Here is a 20018-nt window from a genome sequence, read left to right on the forward strand (position 1 = left end):
TAAGCCAACTTTTTCTGCACATTCTTTCAAAGTTACTATCATTTGTTTTATTGCAACTTCGCCCGAGTCTGCCATTATTGCAAGATCATCCGCAAAAGCCAAATAAGGTATTTGTAAATTATTTTTCTTGGTCCCAAGCGCGATTGGCTTCCAAAGGTTTCTTTTCTTTATTATATTATAGATTATCATATTTCTATAGGCATTATTATTCATTAATTCATATTCTTCTCCTAAATGTTGTGTTTTTTGTGTTGCAGGTGGAGAAAGGTGTACAACAAATGAAACAGCTGATGGACAAGAAATGCGAACTGAAGGAATTGGAGAGTTCGCTGAGTGACCAGATTGAGAAGTTGTCGAATGAAGAGTTTCCCATCAAACAGAAGCTGGAGGCGGCTGAGAGAGAGAAGAACGAACACAAGCGTACCAGTCGTAATGCTATTGAGAGAGAAAACAACAAGGTACCCAATTATCAAATTGCTATAGTGAGGTCCACGTTATAATGGCAGTGCTTGATTAGCATCGGTATTGCTATCCTTGTCTATTATTCAACAAAGCTGATAGCGCTATCTCTTTCTCACTTTGCTCTGTTGCCAGATCGTCTTTTAACAATGTAGAATTAATAATTACTTATCAATTTATTAATTCAAGTCATCTAAATTCAAAATTTATAGTTTTCATGTTTATTTTGGACTGAAATTTTATAAAAATTGTACAAAAATTGTGATATTCTAACCTTATCTTGGACTTTGTCACCTATAAATTTGGAAGAAAAATATCAAAAGGACTACCTTATTGTGGTAGTATCAGTGGCTAAAATGTAATTATTTGAGACTAAATCTTGGTAAAACAAAATGTATGACCTTCAGTCCAACAACAAGAGGAGATCTAGATATGAACAGGCTTTGTTTGAATAATGCTTGTAACAGGTATCCATGTGATTCTTGCAATGAGGTTATTGAGAGTGTAAACAATTACAAGTATCTTGGTATTTTTGTTGATAAGCATCTACGCTGGTCACCTCAGATTAGCTACCTTTGTAGAAAATTAAGGGTGGTCAATTTAAAAATGTACATGCTTAGAAGTATTTTGAGTCTAAAATTACTAAATCTGTTTATTTTGCTCTATTCCAATCCTTAGTTCAGTATGTAATTCTATATGGGGAGGAACTTTTGATTCAACTTTAAAACCTCTATTTGTTTTACAAAAGTTAGTTATCAAACAATAATGAGGTATCCGAGAGATTTCCCAAGTGTCACATTGTTTCAAAATTCCAATCTGTTCACTATAAGACAATTGTTCATTTTAAAGACTATTAAGAAACATGTGCTCAAATTAAAAATATTCAAAATTTTCAAAGAGTAACTAGACAAGTCGCTCAAAACTTAATCACAATTGAAAGAGTTGATAGCACCCTATCCCGTAGAAGTATTTCATATTTGAGAAATAAACTCTATAATAAAGTTCAAAAGGATGGTTGATAAAGAAGCCTAAAATAAAAGATTTCCATACCTGGGTGAAAGAAAATTATTTTTATTCAATTAATGATTTGGTTTAATATTGATTGATGTTGTATGAATCTTAAATTCAGCTTTATGTATATCTTTAATTTATTGTTATTTCTTAGAATAGAATATTTAGTTGGTTGAATGTTAATTACTATTAGCCTATATTATAATATTGTAGGACCATTTTATATATTAATATTAATGTATAAGTGAATAAGTTATATTAAGACTCCACGTCGGCGTACAAGTTTTCTTTTGCCGATGTGTAGCACAAAGTTGTCAATTTCCTTTCAGTTGTATTCTGTATATATTTTTGTGCAATAAACGATTTGATATTATTATTTTATCTTTCATAATGTTTTTGCATAAGTGTCATTTGCATTGTAAATGAATAAATAAATTAATAATTAATTAACAAAATATTTTATCTTAACTATGAAATTATTGAAAATATAATTTCTTGTTTTATAAAATATAATAATTGATTATTTTAAACGAAAATGTACAGTTGATATTACATCAATAAACCTGTATCAGCTACCGTCTGAAGAAGGCATTGACAAGACAGAGGATCAGCAACGTTTTTCTCCACTGCAATTTTAACGTCGCCTTCACTATAGACTGAATCATTCGTAACTTAGATTTATTCAGTTTGTTATAGATTGTTCGATAGGTCGATTTGTTCGACCAGGCTCACTTCGATTCATCTCTTTTATTTTTGTATTCTGTAAGACTTGTCATTTATGTAGTCTTTCTTGTCGTATTAAATGAATAAAATCAATATTATCAGTTTTTTTCAATCATTCATTGTTGAGAATTATATGGTTTCTATCAATGTATAAATGAAAATTCTGTTGTTTCTTGCAGCTGAAATCGATCGAACAGCAAAACGTGGACGTGCAAAAGTTGAACAGCAAAGTGTTGCAGTTTGAGCGACAGAAGATCAACCAGCAGTTGGAGGAGATAGAGAAGGAGATAAGCCAATTGACAAGGACCATTGACAGTCGTGCCCAGAACAAGGTGACCCTGCTATCGCAGAAGGATATGGCAAAGGCTGATATATCCAATCAGGATGTGAGTATATGGAGATTCATGTTTCAATATCAGTGAAAATCATAGTAAGGCATTGATGCCACTTTCTCTTTTCCACCGCCTTCTATAGTACTCGTACATATCTGTCTGTGATTCAAGTTATCCCGTTATTATATAATCCGATTTTAATTGTTGATTCTTGTTGTAGATTATCAATTATATCTCAATACAGGGTGATTCTTAATTATGGTAAAATAATTTAATACGTGATAGTAGAGGTAAAAATAAGAAAAAAAGTTCCTATAAACATATATCCATAAACGCTTCATTAGCGAGCTATACAGGGTGAAAGATTTCGCCCGGAATTCAGTTCCTCTGGTGAAATACACCGATACTGAATTGTTTGGGGACTAGTTTTTGATAAACGTATTCTGGATTAATATGGAAAAATATCTGAAAAATTGAATAAAACTAGTCTGGAAGCTGTAGTGTGAGTAGTTTCTGAGAAAAAAGTTGAAATATGTAAAAAATCTAAGTAGAAAAACACAGACTTTACGTTTGATACCCAATAACTTTCTTTAATGACCAGTAAACAAATAATTCAGCTACAACCTATGAGTTATTAGTTCTCTCCTCATAAAACAGCAAATTTTCGTGGTGTAATGTACTACATAAGAATACATTTTATTTAAATTTAGTTTACACAACTTACATAATTCTTTTCAGAATTAAATTCTCTACAATTTTTATTGCAAAAAAATATTTGTTTACTGGTCATTGAAGAAAGTTATTGGGCATCAAACATAGAAGTCTGTGTTTTTCTACTTAGATTTTTTGCATATTTCAACTTTTTTCTCAAAAACTACTCCCACTACAGCTTCCAGACTAGTTTTATTCAATTTTTCAGATATTTTTCCATATTAATCCAGCATAATTTTATCAAAAACTAGTTCTTAAACAATTCAGTATCGGTGTATTTCACCAGAGGAACTGAATTCCGGGCGAAATCTTTCACCCTGTATAGCTCGCTAATGAAGCGTTTATGGATATATGTTTATAAGAACTTTTTTCTTATTTTTACCTCTACTATCATTATTTTACCATAATTAAGAATCACCCTGTATATCATAGAAAATTACTAGTACCCTCTTTATATATTTTTTCAAGCCTTATATATTTCAATATTTGTTCAATTCTTAGTTTTGCCCCAATTATTCTAAGGATCAAAGGATTCACTGATTAATATATTGTCTTCCTTTATTGTTATACATTATCTACTTCCCAGACTTGAAATAAAGGCAGCAATTCATTCAAATTTTGTGTATTCTTTCTTTGTAGGCTCGGCACCGTGACCTGAACGACAACAAGAATTTGAGGAAAAAGCGTAAAGAAGCAGAGGAACTGGAAAACCGATTGAAAGATTTGGAAACGAATATCGGCGATTTGGATTTTGAGCAAATAATACAAGAGTCGGCCGAGTTGGAATTCAAATACGATAACCTGAAAGAGAAGAAAAATCAAGCTTTCGGTACGAAACGTGAAATTGAATCGAAAGTGAAAGAGGTTAAAGCTGATCTTGCGAAGCCCCAGTTTAAGAATGCCTTGAAGGATTACAAGGAAAAACTGATCGACCATAAAGTAAGTTTTTTATTTTTTTGAATTTTTCAGGCCCAATTACAAATCAAATCAAATCATTCATTGTCACACAACATTAAACTAGACATTTATTCTATAACCTAGATAGATGGTTTTATTTTGTTTTATATATATATATTTTTTCAAGCTGACAAAGGTCAAAAACCTGCATATATTTTTGTGAATTCATGTGTGTGTCTATGTGTTTGCCATACGCTAATAATAATATATAACACAACATTAAAATGTTACAACAACGTCATTGATAACATAGAAAACATCAGTTTAAAAATCTATTACAAAGAAATCTTCAACTTTATATAAACATTCATTTACCAGTACTTTTTCAAATATTTACAGTAACTATTTACAGCTCATTCTTTTGATATTTTCAGGCAAAGCGTTATAAAGTGTTATTGACAAATATGTCAACAATAATGCCAACAATAATAGGTTTGAGTTAAAAAATCATGGATTTGAAATTTGCCGAGTGAGAGTAAAAATGGCTCAGTATGAGAGACTACCAGCGTCACATTCAGGCAAAGCGTTATAAATTTTTATTGACAAATATGACAACAATAATTCTGACAATAATCGGCTTGAGTTAACGAAAAAAATTGGCTTGAAATTTGCCGAGTGAGAGAGTAAAAATGGCTCAGTATGAGAGACTACCAGCGTCACATTCAGGCAAAGCGTTATAAATTTTTATTGACAAATATGACAACAATAATTCTGACAATAATCGGCTTGAGTTAACGAAAAAAATTGGCTTGAAATTTGCCGAGTGAGAGAGTAAAAATGGCTCAGTATGAGAGACTACCAGCGTCACATTCAGGCAAAACGTTATAAATTTTTATTGACAAATATGACAACAATAATTCTGACAATAATCGGCTTGAGTTAACGAAAAAAATCGGCTTGAAATTTGCCGAGTGAGAGAGTAAAAATGGCTCAGTATGAGAGACTACCAGCGTCACATTCAGGCAAAGCGTTATAAATTTTTATTGACAAATATGACAACAATAATGCCAACAATAATAGGCTTGAGTTAAAAAATCATGGATTTGAAATTTGCCGAGTGAGAGTTTAAGAATGGCACAGTATGAGAGACTACCAGCGTCACATTCAGGCAAAGCGTTATAAATTTTTATTGACAAATATGTCAACAATAATTCCGACAATAATCGGCTTGAGTTAACGAAAAAAATCGGCTTGAAATTTGCCGAGTGAGAGAGTAAAAATAGCACAGTATGAGAGACTACCAGCGTCACATAGCTTAATGAAGAAAATACTATGACTATAGGCTAGAGTAAACAGTGAAATTTGGAACATAAACGACCTCTACCATGGGATATCTTTTCATGCTATCTTTTATCTATGATTTTATTTTATTTATTCCATTCATCTACAATTTATTTAATTTTATTCTATTATTTTTATGTACTTCCTCCTTTAATACTTGTTTCAATAGAACAATAAAAGAATGGTTCAAGAATAAAGCCTGGTTTTCACTAGTAGAGTTAGTGGTCGAGTAACTGGCATACTAACTCTACCGAGCTAACTCTACTCTACTTACTTGGTCGAGTAGCTGTTTCCACTAAAATTGAGAATAGTAGGTAAAGTGTGTTGTCTAGTGAACAGAACTCAATATCAATCAATAGTTCAATAATATAGTATTTCTTAGCACTGATAAAATGAAATATTAAAAGAACTAACTTTAAAATGTCAATACGGAACTCTACTCTACTAGCTCGAAACTGTTTTCTTTAGTATAGTAGTGTTAAAGTAGAGTGAGAAGCGGTGATTGATTGAGTACTTTATTTATGTAGATTACAATATATACTGGCTTATACACTTATATATTATAGCTTACGATACAGCAAAATATTATAGATGAATTTACATAATATAGACTAAAAAAAAAATTATTGAACTGTATATGATATGAAAAAAGCAATTTGGAATAACTATAGATAATTGACCGAGCGAAGAGAGGTCTAAGATTCAAGTCGACGGTGTGGAATTTCTCTTAATGTTTTAATGTTTATATGTTGCGCATTTACAGCGAAACTTGGTAATAGGTTTTCATGAAATTTGACAGGTATGTTCCTTTTTTAATTGCGCGTCGACGAATATACAAGGTTTTTGGAATCTTTGCATTTCAAGGATAATATAAAAGGAAAAAGGAGCCTCCTTTATACGCCAATATTAGAGTAAAAATCGGACTAGGAAAATTCATCATAAATCAGCTGACAAGTAATTACACAGATGTGTGGAGAAGCCAGTCTATTGCTGTATTTCTATAAAGTCTATAGTTTCAATCAGGTACTTGTGGATGAGAATACTGCGTGAGGTCTACTGTTCACAGAACTACTAGTATTGTTATGCATCTACATAAATTGGCGGAGCTTTGGACATATCAATGTCCATTCTTTTGAAAGAATATTCAAAATATCCTTCCCAATAACTCTCTACCAAATGGTGTGGGAAGGCAAGTGGTAGAGTACTATCCCACGGTGCTAACCCACTCTACTCTACTAAAAACTAGTACTCTACCATGAAAGTTTTCAATGGGAGAGTTCACAAGAACTAGTACTTTCCCAGGGAACTCTACTATTGAAAACCAGGCTTAAAGCATTCTATTCAGTCGAGGAAATGAAGGTGTTTAACTCTTATCCATAGTTGAAATATATTTAGATAGCCTATTTGTATTTTTAATCTATAATATTATAAAGTGAAGAACTGGTTTATACACGTATGGGATAGGGAAATTATGTTTGACGCATCATCACGTCTCAACTACTCAACTGATTAACTTGAAAATTTTCATATAGATTCTTAATTAACTGAGGATGGTTATAGGTCTATTTTCAATTCTTCAAAATTTCATTAAGTCAAGTTTTAAATTATACCCTTGCGGAGCACGAGTTTTCTGCTAGTTTGTAATATTATTTTATTTTATTTTTATTCATCATTTACAATCAACTCGAGGACAAAGAAACAGACGACACGTATATAGGCTAACCTGTACTTTTATAAGGAAAAGTTATTGTATCCAAATGAGGTGACTTTGTCAATGCAATTATTACTTTCCTTGCCCTATTACCAAAGGTAAGGAAAGTATGGCTTTCCGAAAAAAATTGAAGTACCCCAATTTCACAATTTCTATACGTTTCAAGGTCCCCTAAGTCCAAAAAAGTGGTTTTTGGGTATTGGTCTGTATGTGTGTGTGTATGTGTGTGTCTGGGTGTGTGTGTAACGGAATGACTTGAAATTTGGAACTTAAGGTCCTCACACTATAAGGATCCGACACGAACAATTTCGATCAAATGCAATTCAAGATGGCGGCTAAAATGGCGAAAATGTTGTCAAAAACAGGATTTTTCGTGATTTTCTCGAAAACGGCTAAAACGATTTTGATCAAATTTATACCTAAAATAGTCTTAGATAAGCTCTATCAACTGCCACAAGTCCCATATATGTAAAAATTCCAGGAGCACCGCCCCATCTATGCAAAGTTTGATTTTAGATTCCCAATTATCAGGCTTCAGATACAATCGAAACAAAAAATTCTAAGTGGAAAAGATCAAGCATAAAAATCTCTACAAGTAATGTTCAGTAACATTTTCATCTAAAATTTAAAATAAGCTCGAAATTCGGGAAAATTTGATTATTCAATTGCAAAATATTGTAGATTCTATTAAATCATTCACTATGAAGAAATAGCAGACCTTGTGTGTCTCCAGCGTTGCCCTGTCACCAGCTGGCTCAAATCTTTGAATAGTAGACTTGAGATGCGCGTGAACACTAGCGTCAGGTGATCAATTTTCATAACGGCAAGGAAAGTTGTGTGAGTGCGCCACACCAGATTTTTATAAGAAATATTTTATTGTATCCAAATGAGGTGACTTTTGTCAATGCAATTATTTTGTTTGTGATAATAAAATATTCTCTATCCTCTATTCTTGATTCTTCATTCTTGATTCTTGATTCTTGATCTTGATTCTTTATTCTTGATTCATGATTCTTGATTGTTGCGTTAGGTGCAGGAAGCAGTGATCAAAGACCTGGGCGCTTACTACCTGGCAATGGACTGGGCTCTGAAGAAGACACACACTGAGCGCATGCGCACAATCAATGTGATCATTCGCGACCTATGGCGCAACATCTATGTCGGCAACGACATTGACTACATCGAGATCAAAACTAGCGACGACGAGATCAAAGATGGTCAGTCAATCAATCAATCAATCAGTCAGTCAATAAGTTGTAAGCAGTCAGTCAATCAGTTAAAAGCAGTCAATCAGTTAAAAGCAATCAGTCAGTCAATCAGTCAATTAATATATTCACTCTTTAATTCAATCTCTTTGACTTCTCGACGATTTCCTATACTGTCCAAGAGTCAATCAGTCAATCAAACAAGGAATTAGTCAGTCAAAACAATCAGTCAATTGATAAAAGAATCTATTAAATTTTTTTTAATGTCTTGTACTTTTTGAAGATTTCCTATACTCTCTAAAGGTGCGTACAGATTTACGCGCCGCGAACATGAGCAATTCACTTCTAATCAGCTGATGCCAAGCTTTTTATATCTGTATCTTACCGTTTCTGTACAAATACAGATTATAATCAGCTGATGAAAAGTGAAATTCGCGTGTTCGCGGCGCGTAAATCTCTATGCACCTTCAGGGTGACGTGAATGAACAGTTGATATTACATCAATAAACCTGTATCAGCTACTGTCTATAGAAGGCATTGACAAGACAGAGAGGTTCGGCAACGTTGTTCTCCTATCTTTCTCCATGGCCATTATAACGTGGATTCCACTATACAACGTTTTATCATGGATAAAATATAGGATGAGATATCTCTCCTGTATGGTTTTATTGTAGGATTTCACTTTTTTCTTTTTGAGGATCTATGAACCTGTCATTTCATTTTCATCTCATTTCATTTTCATTTATTTATTGTATAAAATACTATAATCATAATACAATTATGACATTGGAGGAAAAACTAGGCTGAGCCTGTACTATTTCTCTCCAAAAATTTTGATAAAATGTTAATGTTGTCCAAAAGATAAGGTTATGTAATCACACACTGCTTCGTCACTTGATTTTCGGTACAAGAATGATGATTTCTTACACTACCTACTGAAACAAGCTTATTATAATATTTATTTATTCTTTTTACAATAAAGCACAGATCGGGAGAGAAAAACTGAAAATAACTTATACTATTTCTCTTCAAAATTTAGATAAGTCCGAATTAAAAAGTCCGAAATGAGGTTATGTCTTCTGGATTTCCACAAATTTTTTAGTCCAAGTATATTTCTACAAACCATTCTTTTGTATTTAGATGTTACAAATACCAAAATAATAATTTATAACACTCAGTTATATTTAGATTACTAGCCGTTGGAAAAACGCTGATTTTGGGCGTATCTTTGATGAAATATATTAAAGTCACATCATCACAAAATTTGTAGACCCTAGCTAAACCACTGTACCAAATTTGAACATTTTCTGTCTATTACTTCATGAAAGAACTGAGAAAACGCAAAAACCGCTAATTTTGGGCGTATCTTTGGCGTTATTTCAAATTCCTTCTAACACAACATTATTACACCCCAGCTGAGCTTCTGTAGTAAATTTGAACATTTTCTGTTCATTTGTGCTCGATAAAGCTGAGAAAGCGCAAAAAACGCCGGAAAAACGCAGATTTTGGGAGTATCCATGGCGTTATTTCAAATTCCTTCTAACACAACATTATTACACCCTAGCTTAGCTTCTGTACTAAATTTGAACAATTTCTGTTCATTTGTTCTCGATAAATCTGAGAAAAGCAAAAAACGCTAATTTTGAGCGTATCTTTGACGTTATTGCAAATTCCTTCTAACACAACATTATTACACCCTAGCTTAGCTTTTGTACTAAATTTGAACAATTTCTGTTCATTTGTTCTCGATAAAGCTGAGAAAACGCTGGAAAAACGCAAATTTGGGCGTATCTTTGGAAATTTTTCCAAATCCGTTCTTAGTGCGCCTCTAAAGGGCCAACTGAACATACCTACCAAATTTGAACGTTTTTGGTTCGGTAGATTTTTAGTTCTGCGAGTGAGTGAGTGAGTGAGTGAGTCAGTCAGTCAGTCAGTGAGTGAGTGCCATTTCGCTTTTATATAATTATATAGAAGAATCATTGCATATAACTTTTAACAACGTTCCTATAAATGTTTACCTTTTTTGCAGCTGACAAGAGGAGAGATTTCAACTACAGGGTGGTCCAAGTCAAGAATGGAACGGAACTGGACATGCGTGGACGGTGTAGTGCCGGCCAAAAGGTTAGTATAAATAAATAAATATTTATAAATGAATAATAAATAAGAAGTAATTTGTAGTAGCAGGAGAGTTTTAAAATTTTTTAAATGAAATAATAAATTGGCCCATTTATCTATAAATATCATCCTTATTTAAAGTGTTTGACAAATTTACAACAGAACTTGAGTTTGTGGTCTATAGCATAGAAATAATAAATTGAAATAGATAATAAATAAATAATAAATGAAATAATAAATTGGCCCATTTATCTATAAATATCATCCTTATTTAAAGAGTTTGACAAATTTACAACAGAACTTGAGTTTGTGGTCTATAGCATAGAGAAACAATAGCGTAAGTAGATATCCCATGGCATAGGGCGTTTATGTCGCAACTTTTACTGTTATCTCAAGCCGATTACTGTCGATTATTGTCGATTTTTACTGTTTTGACCGGGTAAGAGTGTATGAACGGCACAATATGAGATACTACCAGCGTCATAAAGCTTCACAGGAAAGAACTACGTGGACTATCGGCTTGTGATAACAGTAAAAGTTGCGACATAAACGCCCTATACCATGGGATATCTACTTATGCTATTGTTTCTCTATGTGTATAGTGAGGTCCACGTTATGATGGCAGTGGAGAAAGATAGGCGAACAATGTTGCCGGAACTCTGTCTTGTCATTGCCTTCTATAGACGGTAGCTGATACAGGTTTATTGATGTAGTATCAACTGTTCATTCTCGTTTAAAATAATCAATTATATTTTATCAAGCAAGAAATTATATTATTCTATAATTTCATAATTGAGATGAAATATTTTGTTTATTAATTACTAGTAGTTCTGAACAGTAGACCTCACGCAGTATTCTCATCCACAAGTACCTGATGTCAACTGTTTAAATGTTAACAAAATCAGTTCACGTTTGAATTTGTATTCCATAATTTATTAATATTTATGTTAATTTAAACAATGAATAGAATATATTTCTATTCCAGAATTTATATAATATTCATCCAGTTCCGTGATAATCTTTATATCTAATGAAAATTAATTTTTTTTCAATCAAAAATATTATAATTTCTTCAGCATTATTTAGTTCATTTGATTATTTTTAATCACCTATTGAATTAGTTTTTTCGAATGTGAGAATATTGACACTGATGGACACGCATAATAATACCATGACTGCCAAAACAAAATATTGAAACCAATACCTTAAAACTGCGATTGGACCAAATTTATTAACAAAATGTTAATAACTCAATCCTTATAGATTATATTAGATTGAACATAACTTATCATACACATGATGAACATGTGTGTTTGTCAACTTGCGTTCAATTCAATAGAATCTATACGGATTAAGTTATTAACAAAATTTAAACCCAGCTTAAAGATGCATACCTCTTGAAGGTCTTTGATTGAAACTATAGATCTTATACAAATACAGTAATAGACTGGCTTCTCCACACATCTGTGTAATCACTTGTCAGCTGATTTATGATGAATAATATTCTATAGTCTGATTTTTAAATGAAAATGAAAATGAAAAAATTCTTTATTAGGCGGAGTTAGGACTTTTAAGTCCTCTCTACCACTGGCGTATGAAGGAGGCTCCTTTTTTCTTTTATATCATCCTTGAAATGCAAAATTTTCAAAAACCTTGTATATACATCGACGCGCAATTTAAAAAGGAACATACCTGTCAATTTCATGAAAATCTATTACCGCGTTTCGCCGTAAATGCGCAACACATAAACATATAAACATTAAACATTAAGAGATATGCCAAACCGTCGACTTGAATCTTAGTCCTCACTTCGTTCGGTCAATTAATTCTATATTGTTGAAGACGGTCTGGCAACAGAGCAAAGCGAGAAAGAGATGTGAGAAGCGTGATGAAGCGTCAAACTTGATTTTCCTATCCTTTACACGTGTATACAAGTTCAAGCCAGTTCTTCACTTCATTACAGTATAGAAGATGATAGATAGATGAATTATCAGTATCTTCGAATTAGAATTAACTTTTGGAAGGTTTGAGATATCGATGTGCGGTTTTCACCATAGTTTCTCTGAAATCCTGTATCAAATCATGTATCATTTATTTATTATTTATTATAAGGTTAGCAAAAATACAAGAATCGGAAAAGAAAAACAGGCCACCTCTGAAAAAATCATATGACCACCTTCCAATTTAAAAAAATGAAGTTGAATTCAAAATGGCAGTTCAAAAATGGTGGACGAAATTTGGGTGTGACTGAAAACCTTTATTCATATCTTCAATCATATCTTCTAATTTTCTTTTTTGAGAAAATGTTCAGCTGGCTTCCATACCTTTATTTTTAATTTATAACCTTTATTTTTATTATTCGAATAGGATTCCATCATATCTTCTAATTTTCCTTTTTGAAAAAATGTTCAGCTGCTTCCATACAAAAACTGGAAGCATGTCAAATTGAAAACTTGATGTGATCAATCTTGAAGAATCGAAAATAGGCCTATAACCATCCTCGGTTAAAAGGAACCTATATGAAAAATGTCAAGTTAATCAGTCCAGTAGTTAAAACGTGAGTGTGTCAAACATATTTTTCCTATCCCGTACGTGTATAAGCCAGTTCTTTCCTTATTATAGTATAGATTATTATGTTGCTTTGATCTGTGATCAGTAAAAATGTCTTGTATAATGTCTATAATGTCTTGTATCATCTAAAGGAGCGACTACACAAGCCGAACCGAACCTCGAACCGCGCAGCAATCCGTGCATTCCGCCGAACATCGCGCCTTTCAGCGAACATGAGCATATGTTTCATAAAGTTAAAAATCAGCTGTTACCATTCGCCGTACCGTACTCCGAACCGTTCACCGTGCCGCTCGCCTCTGTTTTAACTGTTCGCCGTACCGTACTCCGAACGCTGAACTTTTCAGCCAATCAGAGTCCTCCATTACAATTCGCCGTGCAGTTTGCTCTACAATTAATCAACAATTCATCAACTACCATAAACTGACTGAAATAAATACTTCAATTTCCATGTATTTAATTGATAAATTATATAAATCTACAGTGTAGATCATATTATCTAAATTCACAAAGAGTTCGATTGTTGTTGGCAAGAAACATGTTATTCAACGCAGAGAAATCATTGTTATTTGACTAAATGATAGGATAAGTTGAATAGTTCCCTTCCAGGGGGGTTTTGACACCCACAAACTCATTTTTCACTTGAAAAAATATCGAAAAGGTGCATAGGCCTTATTTTTTTGTTCAGCTTGCCAAAAAAAAAACCCTCATATCAATATTAAAATTTCCGACTGACTGTACAGTGAGTCAATCATTCTATCAGGGCTCGAATAATTTTGGACTGTAATTAAATAAAAATTGAAGAGAATAATGTAAGAATATCAGCACCTTTATTCAAAGCCATATTAACTGCATGCGTATTCATATTGCCGATACAGCATTAATAAAACTGTATACGTTATTTAGCACTTTGTCTCAAAAAACTGTTCTAGCTGAAAAATTAATAATCCATGCCACATGAAGCCTTATACATTGCATCAGAAAAACGAAGTTTCAAAACTGATGTTTTTGAGATTATTTCTTTGATTCAGCAGTTCACATTCACCATATTATTATACAGAGTTTGTGAAAATAAAATGTAATTATCAAAACAATACTATTATAATCTTAATAATAATAACAATATTATTATTAATAATATTTATCAATACAATTATCAAAACAATATTATTGAGGTTAAGTTGAATCAGGTAAAAAGCATAATAGAACAGCTGTTTTTTTTTTAATTTTATCATATGATTTGATGTGAAATCGCCGTATGAAATCGTATGTCCCCTAATTTGAACAAATTTGAACATTAATTATGAAAAATCTAGAAGGAAAATAATTGATACTTGGACTTCGAGGTACTCGAGAATGATATTTTTAGAATCTATGTGCAAAATTTTGAGATCTAAATCATTCCCGTTTTCCGGTATGCAATCCACAAGTTGACATGTTTTGATGCGAACAAACGAACACACGAACAAACACAACCCTACTTTCCCTTATTATATATATAGATTGTTTGATCTACATAATTGCAAGCTATTCGTTCAGTGTCTCAAGTTTTGATTTCATTGATTAATTATTGACTTATTGATTGTTCTGTAGATCTTCAAGTTATATGGCAGTGTAGGATTGACAATACTGTTGCTGTCCTTTTCTATCATACAACAAAACAGATAGCACTATTTCTCTCTAGCTTTGCAATGTTGTCTGTTTGCCAGAATATTTTATGTTTACATTTGACAGTGACTGTACAAAAGTTAACAAACAATTCTCAGCCGCCATTTTTTTTCTTCATTCTATCAAAATACTTTAGTACACAAGTCGTATAATTGATTTAAAATGTATTTTTGAAACAATGAAATAATTTTTAGACATTACCGTATGAGAAACACAAATTAAAATACCTGGTAAACACAAATTAGAATACCTGAAATGAGAAACACATTAAAATACCTGAAATGACATTTTAAAAGTTGATAGCTAATCATCCAAGACTTCATCCATGCTTCGGTTAGCCTACACATATAGGTTATTTCAGAATCATTTCTATTGAAATTACTAATTTTAAATAGGATTTCTATTATTTTTAAAAGAAATTGGAATAGAATACCTACCAAATAACTTAATTTCTTTTGTTTTGAAATTCAGATTGGTGTATCATAGCTTTTTAAATTGGCCGCCATTTCAGGTTTGTATAAAAATAAAAATCTGATCTCAGTTATGGAAGCAAATTTTTAAATCTAATTATGAAAAAATATATATTCTTGATTAATTTGACATTAAATTGATTATTTTATCAAGGAAATGATAATTATTATTAGATCAAATTGGTGTATCATAGCTTTTTAAATTAGCCGCCATTTCAGTTTGTATAACAATAAAAATCTTATCTCAGTTATGGAAGCAAATTTTTAAATCTAATTATGAAAAAATATATATTCTTGATTAATTTGACATTAAATTGATTATTTTATCAAGGAAATGATAATTATTATTAGATCAAGTTTAATGGTATGAATTGGGAGTAACAGCTGTGTACACTCAGTGGCAAAATGGAGAGACTTGGCAACGTTTTTCTCCTATCTTTCTTCACTGCCATTATAACGTGGTCCTCACTATAGATCATTGATTGATTGATTGATAAATTATTGATTGTTTTAGATCTTGGCGTCGATAATAATTCGCCTGGCGTTGGCGGAGACGTTCAGCACGAATTGCGGAGTGATCACCCTGGACGAGCCCACCACCAACCTCGACAGAGACAATGTGATCAGCCTCTGCAACGCTCTCATCAAGTAAGTGCTAAGGAACCCACCTAATAATCCTTTATCCACAATAGCACTTGTCATTAAAATGATTCAATTGGGACAACTTTCAGTAATTATTATTACAGTACTTTTGGCCTTTGCACGCATAATAATAAATGAATAAACATCAAAACCGTAGAGTTTAAAAACTTAGAACTCGTTTAGTGATGAATATCGGGTGACCGAGCTTTGCTCTGGAGTGTAAAAGCATAGAAAATTTGTAACGAAAGATTGATTTTATAGTTATATTTATTTATTTATTTATTTTCTTAGTCATACAATTAGTTTTACAGTTATATGAGGAGGCACAACAGGCTTATGCCCAAAACTGTCCCTTTTCAAATTTATACTACAGTCCAAATCAAAATCTAGGTTAAGCTACTATCACTCATCAAAATAAAAATTTATTCACACTTCGAAAAACGAACACATCATCAATTACAAATAGATATACTATGAATTCGATTTAGAATGATATACTATGTTTGCTACAATATTTGTTAATATACTCTAGAACATGGTACGCCATAGTGGAGTAGGTCATTTCCACACAGAAAAAACTAAACAAGTAGAGGACACATTATAAGATTTTTTTGTAACTAACTATTGTATGTAATATTGTAATTTATTTAATATTTTGTGTAATTGATGTTGTAGTTTTAGTTTTTTTTTTGGGAAATAAACATTTATTTATTTATTTATACTATGTATCACTAACACATCTAGTTACTATTTCAGACTTTCTGAAGTAAAAATGTTTTCTAAAAAAAAGAAATATAAACGAAAATAAGTTTCTCTTGCTGAATTTTTCCTCTTGTGAGATCAGCTGGATGATCCCACACACATGCACTCGTTCACTCACTTCCACGTTATCGACAGACGACACAATTTCCAGCTGTTTTTTCAAGGACGTATTTATCCTTTTAATGTTCTTCAGCAAGTTATCCCAGGGTTGAGACCTAAAGTGCGAGATAAATTACTTTTAACATGAAGAGGAGAAACCCATTTCTCCCTCCACAGTTTGTAGCGTGGACACAGACGGACATCCTGCGCACAATTGGATGCGCCGTGTCATTTTGCTTCATGTTCTTGTGATGAAAACATCTCTGTGACATACACAAACAGTACCTGCTGACCAGTACACTACTGGAACATTGCCAGCAATTGTTGGAGAGGAGTGTTGCCGCGTCGCGTTACAAAGCTCTCTCACTCAAGACACAAAAGAAGGAGAATGCTGCTAGGTAGTGGGAGTGATAAGTGGAGGATAGAGCATCGGACCTCTCCGTCTTCGAGAAAGAGCCGTGTTAAAAGTAATTTATCTCGCACTTTAGTGCAATCGAATCTTCATATCGTAAACCTACTTTGTTTAAAATATCGTGAGAATCGTTAGAGCCGTTTTCGAGATCCGGTCACATACAGATATATAATAAACATAAAAACATATAAACAGAAATTGCTCGTTTAATAGTATAGGATAGGATGTGTTAATTTTTACTCGTTTAATTTTAATTTTAACTTTGTTTTTGCAGCCTTGTCTCGTCTAGAGCGACACAGAAGCACTTTCAGATGATAATCATCACTCACGATGAGGACTTTATCGCGCGTCTCACCCGGGAGGAGAAGGTGAACTGTTTCTGGAAAGTGTACAGAGATAATAAAGGACTGTCCAAGATCATCAAGTGTGATCCTATAAGAATGAATGAATGAATCTCATGAATACAGTTCATGAATGAAGTTCATGGATGAATTTCATCTATGAAGTTCATGGATGAATTTCATCAATGAAGTTCATGGATGAATTTCATGAATGAAGTTCATGAATGAATGAATTGTGAACTGGAAGCTCAGGATCATGCTATAAAGTGAGAAATACATTCTTGGATGTTTTTTGTTGAAATTATGATATGTTATCTGTATTGTATGATCTGAAGTGAAAATAGAAATAAAGCCTGGTTTTCATTAGTAGAATTAGTGCCGGTTGCACAAATCCGGTTAAATTTCAACCGTGATCAATCCCACGAGAACCAATCAGAGAAGCCGTCTTATCAAAAAGGCCTTCTCTGATTGGTTCTCGTGAAATCAATCACGGTTAAAATTTAACCGGCTTTTGTGCAACCGGGCCTTAGTGGTGGAGTTCCTTAGTGGTCGTTATTGATCCTTCTGCTGTATGAATTATTATAGATCACATCGAAACGTCTCTCACATCTGCATAGAATATTTCTGTTTTAGAGAAACCTTTATAAACTACTATATATCCATATGAGACTGTTTAAGCCTGGTTGCCATTAGTAGAGTTAGTGGTAGAGTTTCCTGGGCAAGTACTAACTATCTTGTGAACTCTCCCAATGAAAACGTTTATGGTAGAGTACTAGTTTTTAGTAGAGTAGAGTGGGATAGTACTCTACCCACTTGCCTTCCCCCACCACCACTTCTCACTCTACTCTACCACTACTATGCTATTGAAAACAGTCTCGAGCAGGAAAGAGTCTGGTAGAGTACTAACTATCTTGTGAACTCTCCCAATGAAAACGTTCATGGTAGAGTACTAGTCTTTAGTAGAGTAGAGTGGGATAGCACCGTGGGATAGTACTCTACCACTTGCCTTCCCCCACCACCGCTTCTCACTCTACTCTACCACTGCTATGCTAATGAAAACAGTCTCGAGCTAGTAGAGTAGAGTCGTGCCTTAGGCTATCAAGTTTAAGTAGTAAGCCTATTGTTATTTATTAAAAAGTATCAATTTATTAAAAAGTGTCAATAAGTGATCAAGTGTTATTTTTTAAAAAAGTATTGAAATTTCAAGGTTATTCTGTTCACTAGACAACACACTTTACCTACTATTCTCAATTGTAGTGAAAACATTTACTCGACCAAGTAAGTAGAGTAGAGTTATATGGAGTTGACCACTAACTCTACTAGTGAAAACCAGGCTTAGGAGTTGTTGGATTTCATATTTTTGTAGATTATTGTGAAACGAATTGTTAGCTGTATTATATTATGTATGTTATCTGTATCATATGTATATCATAATGATTGATTTATTACTGTACTGGAAGTTTCTGGGCCATATAAACCATGTATGTTGGAAGTTGCGTTTAAAGGCCACCTTCCACGCAATCTTGAATGTATTTTTGTAAATTGCACATTAAACAATCAGAATTTTTAGTACTAAATTATGATACTAATAAATTTATGCTAATGCTTTAAACATTCATAGAAATACAATTTAATCAATCTGAAATACAAAACATGTTACTTTATTACTTCTGATTCTTCCATGTTTATATCATTATAGAAAAACCCTGTAGACTAATAACTTTAAACTTCTTATATTTATTTATTTAATCATTCAGAATTACACACTTACAGAAAAGTACCACAGGCTAACTTACGCCCAAAACGGTTCCAATTCTAATTTATACAACAGTCCAAATGTAGCTAGGTTATGTGTCACTTAACATTCATCAATTACACATTCAATTTACAATATTCAAAACACACAAAAATCATTTTTAAATTAAAAAATACTTCTAAATTGAATTAAATCAATCACAATTAATAGAAAATTCCAAACTTTGAAAAAACTATAAAATTTTGAGACTATAAATATTGCATGTTGTTTCAAAAATTGTTTAAGTTTGTGAAAATATTAGAAGACTGAAAATTGTGTGAATTGAAGAACTACAAGACTTAACCTATTTCAGACTATGTGTTATCTAAATTTGGGAGAGGAATAGCACAAGGTTACCTTATTTTTCCTCTCCCTATCATTTCGATAATGTACTTATTGTATGAATAAATAATTTGGATGTATGATTTGCAATATTATTGTGGCAAAACTTGTAAGCTATTGTATTATTTAATTACAAAAAACCCTGTAACTAATTAGAACTTCTCATTTTGTATGTTGTTTTGAAAACGGCTTACTTTTTCTAGTATCTGAATGTTTGCTGTGTCATTGATTATGAACTATATTGTATTTTTTATTGTAATAACATCAATTAAAATACATTTCATGTCTACAATATTATTCGCAAGTTATTTACCGAATTCTTGAGGTTTTCCATGAGAAAAGTAAGTAAGAAATACATTAGGAATTGAGAGAAATCGCCTGAAATAGTATATTTGTGCAACTAGTGCGCAAAGT

At 32.5% G+C, this 20018-nt stretch overlaps 1 protein-coding gene across 1 annotated transcript in view; it reads left to right on the top strand.

Annotated features, from left to right (window-relative positions):
* LOC111047842 (DNA repair protein RAD50) overlaps positions 1-18281 on the top strand; it is a 75652-nt gene extending 57371 nt beyond the window's left edge. The window contains 7 exon segments of the mRNA XM_039437319.1: positions 258-458; positions 2373-2579; positions 3876-4175; positions 8216-8402; positions 10420-10511; positions 15726-15859; positions 17401-18281. Coding sequence (XP_039293253.1) covers positions 258-458; positions 2373-2579; positions 3876-4175; positions 8216-8402; positions 10420-10511; positions 15726-15859; positions 17401-17578 — 1299 coding nt within the window. The 3' untranslated portion in view covers positions 17579-18281.
* The last annotated feature ends 1737 nt before the right edge of the window (positions 18282-20018 follow it).

This window comes from Nilaparvata lugens, chromosome 11 (genome assembly GCF_014356525.2).
Source record: "Nilaparvata lugens isolate BPH chromosome 11, ASM1435652v1, whole genome shotgun sequence".
Classification (NCBI taxonomy): Eukaryota; Metazoa; Arthropoda; class Insecta; order Hemiptera; family Delphacidae; genus Nilaparvata; species Nilaparvata lugens.